At 41.4% G+C, this 13,029-nt stretch overlaps 1 protein-coding gene across 5 annotated transcripts in view; it reads left to right on the top strand.

Moving 5' to 3' along the window:
* Positions 1 to 13,029, top strand: part of BMPR1B (bone morphogenetic protein receptor type 1B) — a 424,563-nt gene that overhangs the window by 402,704 nt on the left and 8,830 nt on the right. For all 5 annotated transcript variants that reach the window (XR_003434972.1, XM_027116943.1, XM_027116944.1 and 2 more), the window contains one exon: positions 12,122 to 12,297. Coding sequence is in view for 4 of the 5 variants with exons in the window: in XM_027116943.1 (XP_026972744.1) it covers positions 12,122 to 12,297 (176 nt within the window). In the remaining variant the exon portion in view is untranslated. The remainder of the gene's footprint in view (positions 1 to 12,121; positions 12,298 to 13,029) is intronic.

A 13,029-nucleotide genomic window follows, 5' to 3' on the forward strand; every position in this document is an offset into this window, starting at 1 on the left:
CTCTCTCTCTCTCTCTCTCTCTCCCTCCCTCTCTCTCTCTCTCCCTCTCTCTCTCTCTCTCTCTCTCTCTCTCTCACACACACACACACACACACACACACACACAGTATCAAAGTCATCTTTGCTTTACTTCCCCATTTGGAGCCGTTGCCTTAGGATCCCTCACTTAACTTGGTGGCTCCAGGTGAGAGGAGCCACTCACAGTGTGCATCCGTGTAGGGGGCCCTTTGTCATCAGTGTGGACCTCTTCCTTCACCATGCTGGCTTTTTTTTTATATCCTGCCACTGTCAGTCAAGTGACGTTGGTCAGAAATAGGAACTTGGTTGTCATGCCTCTTTATGGAACCCCAGCTGAGGGCACCCTAGGTTTTGAGATTCAAATAAAATTAGGCCTTATTGTCCCTATTCCTCCCTAGTGCAGCAGGGAACTCAGTGTCATTCACAGCACATCTGTGGATCCCAAGGAGCTTGTTTGCCTCTTTGTCACGTCAGCCTTACATCTCTGATACATGTTGTACCTTTTCTACATGATGCAGCTGCTGATTCTTTTCTTCCGCAAACACTGTCAGCTCAAGATTGAACACATCTTTACTGGGGTGTGTTGTAGGGTATTGCATGAAATTTAGTTATTAAAATTCACACTACCAGAACATTTTTCCCTTTTTTTTTTTTTTCCTATAGGACCTTAGTGTCTTGTCATAACCCTGGGCCTCTTCTCTCCAGGTGGCTTGCCCCTTACCCCCAACCTCCCAAGTTACCCATCTTTCCTTCCTCCCTCCCTCCCTCCCTCCTTTCCTTACTTCCCTGTATTTATTCATTTATTTATTTATTTACATCTTTATTGGCGTATAATTGCTTTACAATGCTGTGTTAGTTTCTGCTGTATAACAAAGTGAATCAGCTGCACATATACATATATCCCTGTAGCTTCTCCCTCTTGCATCTCCCTCCCACCCTCCATATCCCATCCCTCTAAGTGGTCACAAAGCACCGAGCTGATCTCCGTGTGCTATGCGGCTGCCTCCACTAGCTATCTATTTTACATTTGGTAGTGTATATATGTCCATGGCACTCTCTCACTCCGTCCCAGCTTACCCTTCCCCCTCCCCGTGTCCTCAAGTGCATTCTCTACGTCTGCGTATTTATTCCTGTACGGCCCCTAGGTTCATCAGAACCCTATTTTTTTTTTTTGATTCCATATATATGTGTTAGCATGCAGTATTTGTTTTTCTCTTTCTGACTTACTTCACTCTGTATGACAGACTCTAGGTCCATCCACCTCACTACAAATAACTCAATTTCGTTTCTTTTTATCACTGAGTAATAGTCCGTTGTATATATTTGCCACATCTTCTTTATCCATTCATATGTCGAGGACACTTAGGTTGCTTCCATGTCCTGGCTATTGTAAGTAGAGCTGCAATGAACATTTTAGTACATGACTCTTTTTGATTATGGTTTTCTCAGGGTATATGCCCAGTAGTAGGATTGCTGGGTCATATGGTAGTTCTATTTGTAGTTTTTTAAGCAACCTCCATATTCTCCATAGTGGCTGTATCAATTTACATTCCCACCAACAGTGCAAGAGGGTTCCCTTTTCTCCACACCCTCTCCAGCATTTACTGTTTGTAGATTTTTTGCTGATGGCCATTCTGACCGGTGTGAGGTGATACCTCATTGTAGTTTTCATTTGCATTTCTCTAATGATGTGTGATGTTGAGCATTCTTTCATGTGTTTGTTGGCAATCTGTATATCTTCTTTGGATAAATGTCTGTTTAGGTCTTCTGCCCGTACTTGGATTGGGTTGTTTGTTTTTTTGATATTGAGCTGCATGAGCTGCTTGTAAAATTTTGCAGATTAATCCTTTGTCAGTTGCTTCATTTGCAAATATTTTCTCCCATTCCGAGGGTTGTCTTTTCGTCTTGTTTATGTTTTCCTTTGCTGTGCAAAAGCTTTTAAGTTTCATTAGGTCCCATTTGTTCATTTTTGTTTTTATTTCCACTTCTCTAGGAGGTGGGTCAAAAAGGATCTTGCTGTGATTTATGTCAGGAAGTGTTCTGCCTATGTTTTCCTCTAAGAGTTTTATGGTGTCTGGCCTTACATTTAAGTCTTTAATCCATTTTGAGTTTATTTTTGTGTATGATATTAGGGAGTGTTCTAATTTCATTCTTTTACATGTAGCTGTCCAGTTTTCCCAGCACCATTTATTGAAGAGGCTATCTTTTCTCCATTATATATTCTTGCCTCCTTTATCAAAAATAAGGTGACCATATGTGCATGGGTTTATCTCTGGTCTTTCTGTCCTGTTCCATCGATCTATATTTCTGTTTTTGTGCCAGTACCATACTGTCTTGATTACTGTAGCTTTGTAGTATAGTCTGAAGTCAGGGAGCCTGATTCCTCCAGCTCCGTTTTTTCCCCTCAAGACTGCTTTGGCTATTCAGGGTCTTTTGTGTTTCCATACAAATTGTGAAATTTTTTGTTCTACTTCTGTGAAAATTGCCATTGGTAGTTTGATACACATTGCACTGAATTTGTAGATTGCTTTGGGTAGTATAGTCTATTTCACAATGTTGATTCTTCCAATCCAAGAACATGGTATATCTCTCCATTTGTTTGTATAATCTTTAATTTCTTTCATCAGTGTCTTACGGTTCTCTGCTTACAGGTCTTTTGTCTCCTCAGGTAGGTTTATTCTTAGGTATTTTATTCTTTTTGTTGCAATGGTAAATGGGAGTGTTTCCTTAATTTCTCTTTCATTTTTCATCATTAGTGTATAGGAATGCAAGAGATTTCTGTGCATTAATTTTGAATCCTGCTACATAACCAAATTCTTTGATTAGCTCTAGTAGTTTTCTGGTAGCTTCTTTAAGATTCTCTATATATAGTATCATTTCATCTGCAAACAGTGACAGCTTTACTTCTTCTTTTCCGATTTAGATTCCTTTTATTTCTTTTTGTTCTCTGATTGCTGTGGCTAAAAGTTCCAAAACTGTGTTGAATAATAGTGGTGAAAGTGGGCAACCTTGTCTTGTTCCTGATCTTAGTGGAAATGCTTTCAGTTTTTCACCATTGAGAACGATGCTGGCTATGTGTTTGTCATATATGGCTTTTAGTATGTTGAGGTAAGTTCCCTCTGTGCCTACTTTCTGGAGGGTTTTTTTCATAAATGGGTGTTGAATTTTGTCAAAAGCTTTTTCTGCATCTCTTGAGATGATCATATAGTTTTTCTCCTTCAGTTTGTTAATATGGTGTATCACATTGATTGATTTGCATATATTGAAGAATTCTTGCATTCCTGGGATAAACCCCACTTGATCATGGTGTATGATCCTTTAAATGTGCTGTTGGATTCTGTTTGCTAGTATTTAGTTGAGGATTTTTGCGTCTATGTTCATCAGTGATATTGGCATGTAGTTTTCTTTGTTTTGTGACATCTTTGGTTTTGCTATCAGGGTGATGGTGGCCTTGTTGAAGGAGTTTGGAAGTGTTCCTCCCTCTGCTATATTTTGGAAGAGTTTGAGAAGGATAGGTGTTAACGCTTCTCTAAATGTTTGATAGAATTTACCTGTGAAGGCATCTGGTCCTGCACTTTTGTTTGTTGGAAGATTTTTAATCACAGTCTCAGTTTCATTTCTTGTGGTTGGTCTATTTATATTTTCTATTTCTTCCTGGTTCAGTCTTGGAAGGTTGTGCTTTTCTATGAATTTGTCCATTTCTTCCAGGTTGTCCATTTTATTGGTATATAGTTGCTTGTAGTAATCTCTCATGATCCTTTGTATTTCTGCAGTGTCAGTTGTTACTTCTCCTTTTTCATTTCTAATTCTGTTGATTTGAGTCTTCTCCCTTTTTTTCTTGATGAGTCCAGCTAATGGTTTATCAATTTTGTTTATCTTCTCAAAGAAGCAGCTCTTGGTTTTATTGATCTTTGCTATCGTTTCATTCATTTCTTTTTCATTTATTGCTGATCTGATCTTTATGATTTCTTTCCTTCGCTAACTTTGGGGGTTTTTTGTTGTTCTTTCTCTAATGGCTTTATGTGTAAGGTTAGGTTTTTTATTTGAGATTTTTCTTGTTCCTTGAGGTAGGATTGTATTACTATAAACTTGCCTCTTAGAACTGCTTTTGCTGCATCCCATAGGTTTGGGGTCATCGTGTTTTCATTGTCATTTGTTTCTAGGTATTTTTTGATATCCTCTTTGATTGCTTCAGTGATCTCTTTGTTATTAAGTAGTGTATTGTTTAGTCTCCATGTGCTTGTACTTTTTACAGATTTTTTTCCCTTAGTTGATATACCTAGCCTCATACCATTGTGGTCGGAAAAGATACTTGATACGATCTCAACTTTCTTAAATTTACTGAGGCTTGATTTGTGACCCAAGATATGATCTATCCTGGAGAATGTTCCATGAGCACTTGAGAAGAGAGTGTATTCTGTTTATGGATGGAATGCCCTATAAATATAAATTAAGTCCATCTTGTTTAATGTGTCATTTAAATCTTGTATTTCCTTATTTATTTTCAGTTTGGATGATCTGTCCATTGGTGAAAGTGGGGTGTTAAAGTCCCCTACTATGATTGTGTTACTCTCAATTTCCCCTTTTATGGCTGTTAGCATTTGCCTTATGTATTGAGGTGCTACTATGTTGGGTGCACAAATATTTACAATTTTTACATTTTCTTCTTGGATTGATCCCTTGATCCTTATGTAGTGTCCTTCTTTGTCTCTTGTAATACTCTTTGTTTTAAAGTCTATTTTGTGTGATAGGAGAATTGCTACTTCAACTTTCTTGTATTTCTTTTTTGTGATACGCGGGCCTCCCACTGTTGCAGCCCCTCCCGCTGAGGAGCACAGGTTCCAGACGCGCAGGTTCAGCGGCCATGGCCCACGGGCCCAGCCGCTCCGTGGCATGTGGGATCCTCCTGGACCAGGGCACGAACCCACATCCCTTGCATCGGCAGGCGGACCCCCAATCACTGCGCCACCAGTGAAGCCCCAGCTTTCTTTTGATTTCCATTTGCACGGAATGTCTTTTTCCATCCCCTCACTTTCAGTCTGTATGTGTCCCTAGGTCTGAAGTGGGTCTCTTGTAGGCAGCATATGTATGGGTCTCGTTTTTGTATCCATTCAGCCAGTCTGTTTCTTTTGGTTGGAGCATTTAATGCATTTACATTTAAGGTAATTATCTATATGTATTTTCTTATTACCATATTCTTAATTGTTTGCTTTGTTATTGTAGGTCTTTTCCTTCTCTTGTGTTTCCTGCCTAGAGTAGTTCCTTTAGCATTTGTTGTAAAGCTCGTTTGGTGGTGCTGAATTCTTTTAGCTTTCGCTTCTCTGTAAAGGTTTAATTTCTCCATCAAATCTGAATGAGATCCTTGCTGGGTAGAGTAATCTTGGTTGTAGGTTTTTGCCTTTTATCACTTTAAATATGTTCTGCCACTCCCTTCTGGCTTGCAGAGTTTCTTCTGAAAGATCAGCTTTTAACCTTATGGGGATTTCCTTGTATATTATTTGTTGTTTTTCGCTTGCTGATTTTAATACTTTTTCTTTGTATTTAATTTTTGATAGTTTGATTAATATGTGTCTTGGCATGTTTCTCCTTGGATTTATCCTGTATGGGAGTCTCTGTGCTTCCTGGACTTGATAAACTATTTCCTTTCCCATATTAGGAAAGTTTTGAACTGTAATCTCTTCAAATATTTTCTCAGTCCCTTTCTTTTTCTCTTCTTCTTCTGGGACCCCTATAATTTGAATATTGGTGTGTTTAATGTTGTCCCAGAGGTCTCTGAGACTGTCTTCATTCTTTTCATTCTTTTTTCTTTATTCTGCTCTGCAGTAGTTATTTCCACTATTTTATCTTCCAGGTCTCTTATCGGTTCTTCTGCCTCAGTTATTCTGCTATTGATTCTTTCTAGAGAATTTTTAATTTCATTTATTGTGTTGTTCATCATTGTTTGTTTGCTCTTCAGTTCTTCTAGGTCCTTGTTAAATGCTGCTTGTATTTTCTCCACTGTGTTTCCACGATTTTGGATCATCTTTACTATTAATATTCTGAATTCTTTTTCAGCTAGACTGCCTATTTGCTCTTCATTTGTTTGGTCTGGTGGGTTTTTACCTTGCTCCTTCATCTGCTGTGTGTTTTTCTGTCTTCTCATTTTGCTTAACTTACTGTGTTTGGGGTCTCCTTTTCACAGCCTGCAAGTTCGTAGTTCCCGTTGTTTTTGGTGTCTGCCCCCAGTGGCTAAGGTTGGTTCAGTGGGTTATGCAGGCTTCCTGGTGGAGGTGTGTAGTGCCTCTGTTCTGGTGGGTGAATCTGGATCTTGTCTTTCTGATGGGCAGGACCACATCCGGCTGTGTGTTTTGGGGTGTCTGTGACCTTATTATGATTTTATGAAGCCTCCCTGCTAATGGGTGGGTTGTGTTCCTGTCTTGCTAGTTGTTTGGCATAGGGTGTCCAGCACTGGAGCTTGCTGGTCTTTGAGTGGAGCTGGGTCTTAGCACTGAGATGGAGATGTCTGGGAGAGCTCTTGCTGTTTGATATTACGTGGAGCTGGGAGGTCTCTGGTGGACCAATATCCTGAACTTGGGTCTCCCACCTCAGAGGCACAGGGCTGACACCTGGTCAGAGCACAAAGACCCTGTCAGACACATGGCTCAGAAGAAAAGGGAGAGAAAAAGAAAGAAAGAAAGAAAAATAAAATAAAGTTATTAAAAAATAAAAAAATTTTAAATATTTATAAGTAATTATAAAATAAAGAAAAGAGCAACCAAACCAAAAAACAAATCCATCTATGATAACAAGCGCTAAAAACTATACTAAAAAAAGAAAGCGGACAGACAGAACCTTAGGGCAAATGGTAAAAGCAAAGCTATACAGACAAAATCACACACAGAAGCATACACATACTCACAAATAGAGAAAAAGGAAAAAAAAAATATCGTTGCTCCCTAAGTTCACTGCCTCAATTTTGGGATGATTCGTTGTCTATTCAGGTGTTCCACAGATGCAGGTACATCAAGTTGACTGTGGAGACTTAATCTGCTGCCCCTGAGGCTGCTGGGAGAGATTTCCCTTTCTCTTCTTTGTTCTCACAGCTCCCAGGGCTCAGCTTTGGATTTGGGCACGCTTCTGGGTGTAGATCGCCTGAGGGCGTCTGTTCTTCGCTCAGACAGGACAGGGTTAAAGGAGCCGCTGATTCGGGGGCTCTGGCTCACTCAGGCCGTGCGTTCTCCTGGGGAAGTTTTCCCTGGATCCTGGGACCCTGGCCGTGGCGGGCTGCACAGGCTCCCCGGAAGCGGGGTGTGGATAGTGACCTGTGCTCGCACACAGGCTTCTTGGTGGCGGCAGCAGCAGCCTTAGCGTCTCATGCCCGTCTCTGGAGTCCGTGCTGTTAGCCTCGGCTCGCGCCCGTCTCTGGAGCTCCTTTAAGCAGCGCTCTTAATCCCCTCTCCTCGCGCACCAGGAAACAGAGGCAAGAAAAAGTCTCGTGCCTCTTCGGCAGGTCCAGACATTTCCCCGGACTCCCTCCCGGCTAGCCGTGGCGCACTAACCCCCTGCAGGCTGTGTTCACGCTGCCAACCCCAGTCCTCTCCCTGCGCTCAGACCAAAGCCTGAGCCTCAGCTCCCAGCCCCGCCCGCCCCGGCGGGTGAGCAGACAAGCCTCTCCGGCTGGCGAGTGCCGGTCGGCACCGATCCTCTGTGCGGGAATCTCTCCGTTTTGCCCTCCGCAGCCCTGTTGCTGTGCTCTCCTCCGCGGCTCCGAAGTTTCCCCCCTCTGCCACCCGCAGTCTCTGCCAGCGAAGGGGCTCCTAGTGTGTGGAAACCTTTCCTCCTTCACGGCTTCCTCCCACTGGTGCAGGTCCTGTCCCTATCCTTTTGTCTCTGTTTTTCTCTTTTGCCCTACCCAGGTACGTGGGGAGTTTCTTGCCTTTTGGGAGGTCTGAGGTCTTCTGCCAGCGTTCAGTAGGTGTTCTGTAGGAGTTGTTCCACGTGTAGATGCATTTCTGATGTATTTGCGGGGAGGAAGGTGATCTTCACGTCTTACTCTTCTGCCATCTTGAAGGTCTCTGACTGTTTTTAGGTATTTTTATTTTATCCTGTCCCAGCCCTGCTGTCTCTAAAGTTCATAAGAAAAGTACCCATTAAAGTATGATTCTAGCACAGGGTTTTTTCCTGGAGAGGAATTTACTCTACATCCCTTAACTTATTTTATTCAAATTTTACTTTTATTTTCTTCCAGTTCCACTTAAATCTGTATCTTAGTGGTACTCACATTAACAGGAACAAAAGCCTTGTTGGATCTAGTAGAAGTATTAGTTGTAAAAACATGATTGGGTAACAGTGCCCCTGTAATTCTCTAAACCCAGTTCTTTAATCATGACCCTTTTGTGCAAATATTTCCATCCCTTCTCTATGGGAAAAGAGAAGAGAGATCGTGTTTCCTCTACAGTGAATGCAGCACCCACATTTTGATGGTAGAAATGTATCTTTTCTGTACTTTTGTCCAGTTTATTTAGAGGACTTTTGATCTTCAGAGCCTTGTGCCTCTAACCTGTGCCTTAATCCTTGACATATATACTTTTCTTGGTCCTCATCCTGCTGTTCTTTTTATTTATAATATATTTTAAACATACAGATAATATAAAAAATAATGAGTCACTCATGTAATAATTTAAGAATGATATTAACAATTTGCCTTAATTTTGTCTGGTCTTTTTTTTTTAAAAAAAGAAATCCAGTGTTAAAGAACCCTTTTGTATTCTCCTCCCTGTTTTATCCTCCCTTTTCCACCCAGAAGTAACCAGTATCCTGGTTGGCATTTATATTTCCTGTATGTGATTTGACAATTTACACACATATGTGTGCGTGTAGCCACTGCGGCACATGGAATTATGTTGTGGGTTCGGAGTTCTTCTCCGACTCTGCCCCCTTGTGCTGTATCCATCTTTTCTTGCCAACATCGGCTCTCAGCCCTCCCGGCCTCCATGGAAAAGGAAGGCAGGGAAAGCTGAAGGCAACTTGGCCTTTTCTTCTTCCTCCCTTCTGCTTGGCCCTTTCCTTCAGTGACTCCGTACCTAGCCTCAAGGCTCTGCACTGTCTGACTCTACTTCCCGTCTCTTTTTCTTCTTTTACTCTTGCTGCCCAAGTGTTAAATCACTTTAATTTCTCTTTTTGGTCTTGAAGATTAATACAAGTTCCATTTTTCTCTGCCCTTATTTGAGGACGGGTAAGATGATGTGACTGAAGACCTGGGAGAGAAATACAGTATAATTACTTTCAAGTAGAGAAACCCTCCCGAGGGAAGAAGGGACAGAGCTGTGTATCTTGGAGGATCTGATACTTTGTAATGTCAGCTGGGAATTACTTATAGTTAGTATGTTTGTTCTTTAAATATAGTGCTAAAGGCATGTGCCGTTGGGTTAATAGTCACCTGTTACAAAATTAATTTGCTTAACAAAATGCAGTTTATCTTCCTGTATACCTGTAATGTCTCCTTTTATGGTCTACAGAGATTTTTACGTATCTCTTTAAATCACCCACAGTGAAGTTTACTATAAAAAGGCCTTTTCCTTCTTTCGTTTAAAGTATATTCTTTATCTGCCATGTGCAAGGCACACTGTGAGTGGAGACGAAGGGGGCTGTGCTCTTTAGGGACATAACAAATGATTATGACAGTTATTCAGAGCTCAGAGGAGTTTACTGTCTTAGGGTGGAAGATGGATATTTATTGAGATACTACAAGGGAGAATATTTATTCAGATTCTTCTAGGGGAAGATATTTACTCAGATACTCCCAGGGGAGATGTTTATTCAGATACTAGTGGGGAAACCCCTAGGATGGGGAGAGGAAGGTTGAACAGGTACGGCAGTGCCGAGCACACGTGGCCTGTGTAAGGGACTGGTTTTGGGGCCTTTGATGGGCAAGCCACATCCTTGACCATATGTTTTTTCAGTGTTTGAGGGAATGAGAGTTTAGAGAACTATGTATAGTCTGCCCATCACAAATCTTAATTCCGTTATCATCGAATACCAGTTACCTCTTAGTTTTCCAATAGATGTCTCCATGTCACAAATTCCATCAGCCCTTCCTGGCCTCCCGAATCCAAATAAAACATTAAGGACCTAAGTGTAAGAATGGAAAGGAATTGCCTACAATCTTTATCGCCTGTGGTCAGAGTATGTCTTTGGCTTAAATGCGCTCCTGTAGGGCCCATGCTAGGACTGTTTTTGGTTTCCCTTCCCAGGACATGTTCTGGAATGTAATTTAGGCCCCTTACCATCTTCTTTCCATCTGCAAATCCCCATGTTCGTTTCTCTGCATAGAACCCAGAATCCTCTATCCAATCCCAGCACTGTCTTTCTCTAATGATTCAAAATTATAAATTATAACACACACATATAACATATTAATGAAATATCCTCCGTGTGTTCACATAAGAGGTGTCAGTGGGTAGAAGAGGAGAGAAATTGCATTATAATTGAAGATGGAGCCTTTGTGGCATCTTTTAAATCTAATGGTTATCATTAAGCCTCTTCTCTGCTCAACGTTCCTTCCTTACTATGTACTATTTAGGTACACAGGTGACATTTTTCTATTGTATCCTGCTGGTAAATACTATGATTCACGTTTTAAACTCTTTCTAGTCTTAGAAAAGAGCCCAGAGCACTAAGACCTACGTTCACAGATGGTAAGGAGTACCAGCTCGTTAGTTTTTTTTCATTTTAAACAATTTCCACTTTAACTTTTATTTTAGGAAAAGAGGCTCCTTGAGAGTTGTTGCTTTGAGAAGATCCCAAGGGGCCTAATGAGTATCCTAGTGACACGTCTGATGAAATAGCTTTAGCTTAAGGATTTTAGCTGGAAGTGAATTTTAAAGGGTCGTAAGAATGAAGCCCTATAAGTGTTAGTAAATGTAAACAGTGTTGAGATATACAGAGTTTTAGAAGACAGAGATTGAGGCGATAAGATCAGGCCCAGAGGTTTTTTCCCCAAAAGCCACTAGTGTTTTGCTAAGTTTGCAGATGTCTGTGACACAGCATGATAAATGTGATATCTGACTTATGCAACTGTTTTCCACGTTGAGGAAAAAGAACATGTAAATGCTTGAGAGTCAGTGGAGTGTGATGAAAAGAGAAAGAAAAACTCTTGGGAATCGGGAGAGAGGAAGGTTTATCCAAGGTTTTCCACAAACTTCAGATTAATTGTGAGTTTTTGTACAAGACCTTTCCTGTCTCATAGTTTCATCATCCGTCTAAATGGGGGCTCATCACCCCTCAGTCCCAGTAGTTTCTATTGAGCTGTGGGACTTGTTAGACTTGTGCTGTGTGCTCGCTGCTGCACTGGCAGCGATGTCACACGCATCCTCTCATTTAATGGTCAGCCCCTCGAGTCATCATAGTTTAGCAGCTTTGCAACATGGGTTCGTAGCTCCGGCTCCAGCTCGCGGCACTGAGGCCATGGTTCCTGTGTGCCAGCCTCTAGATCGATGTCCTTCCACCAGGAATTTCTTCCCCATCTGTGGGGAATAATAATGAATGGAGCATGTTGTGAAATTTTCTTAAAGCTAAAGATATTATATTCAATGACTTCCTTTTGTTATTAAAAATACATGTTATTCGGTTTATGAAATAATAGTGATGGTAGAAAGCTCTTTTATAGGTCTCTGCTTATCAAAATAAAACGTTTGCAAATCTTTGCTGGTCCTCTCCTCCCATCCCTTTTTACTTGTTTGTAGCTATAAAAGCCTCCCAACACTTGGCTTGAGAAATACTGTCTCAAACCAAAATGACATGTGCACCTGCCAATTTTAAGAGCAAAGCGACTAAAATATGAAGGGAAGGATGGTATTTTCTAGATATTTAGCCATAATTTAGAGCTTACACTTGATCTAGTGGCAATGCTATCCTATATGTGGCAGCTTCGTTCTGATTGAACATCATCTACGTTGGGTTTTTACCTGTGAATATTTAACTTTTGGCAGGAAGTATTTTTTAAGGAACCCTGGAAGGATATCCTTTCCCACCTTTCATTAAAGCCCTGGGTCAGGAATCACCTTGACTGTCATTTGTTGGTCCTCTTCAGTGCTTATAGTGCTTTGCTTTACTTTTTCCTTAGTGATACGAATGAAGTTGACATACCACCCAACACTCGAGTTGGCACCAAACGCTATATGCCTCCAGAAGTGTTGGATGAGAGCTTGAATAGAAATCACTTTCAGTCTTACATCATGGCGGACATGTACAGTTTTGGACTCATCCTGTGGGAGGTTGCTAGGAGATGTGTATCAGGAGGTAAGTGACCGCGATACTGTTGGAGCTGCTACAGACCCTTTCTTTCTGATCAGAAATCAGAGTTGTCTTGTTTGCAGAATCAGGTTTGATTTGATGTTCCCCTTTATTTCTGTTGACGCAGTCTCAGTCCTCCCAGGAAACGATATTTAACCTCTTAGAATAATCTTTGACTGCCTCCTTCCCTTCGCCAGCTACTGATGAGTCTCTTCCAGAGCTTCCTCTTGCCTTTTCAGAGATCACCCCCTTCCACCATGTGTTTTCTCCTTTCTCTCTTGAGCTCTTCCTCCAGCAGTTGCTCCGTCAAGTCAGACCCCCCTCTCCTGCCCCTTCCAGCTTCTTCCTACCAACCTCCTGGCTCCACCCCCAACATCGGTGACGCTTTTCCTGTGGCTTCCTGTGCACAGATGAAGGGAGACACAGAAATGTAGGGCGGGGCACCCGTTGTGGAACCCCTCTACTCCTTGACTTTCTGTAATACTTCCTCATGAAGCAGTTTGAAAACATCAGTTTGTATCAAAAGGAAGTTAAAGCCTAAGAATATCATGATTGTTCATGATAACTTTTCTACAAACGTAAGGATTCCCTAGTAAGACTAAGAAGACATTCTTAAATATTCAGAGGTAACATTGTTGCTTGTAGTATTTTGCTGACTGCCGCATGATCTGTTTTTGAGTAGGGGAGGGGCTGAGTCGCAGGCTCTTCAGTATCAAGCGCCCTGTTTATGCCTCTACT

The sequence above is a fragment of the Aethalodelphis obliquidens genome, unplaced genomic scaffold, assembly GCF_003676395.1.
Source record: "Aethalodelphis obliquidens isolate GAN/ISIS:26980383/991018 unplaced genomic scaffold, ASM367639v1 scaffold17, whole genome shotgun sequence".
NCBI classification, from domain to species: domain Eukaryota; kingdom Metazoa; phylum Chordata; class Mammalia; order Artiodactyla; family Delphinidae; genus Aethalodelphis; species Aethalodelphis obliquidens.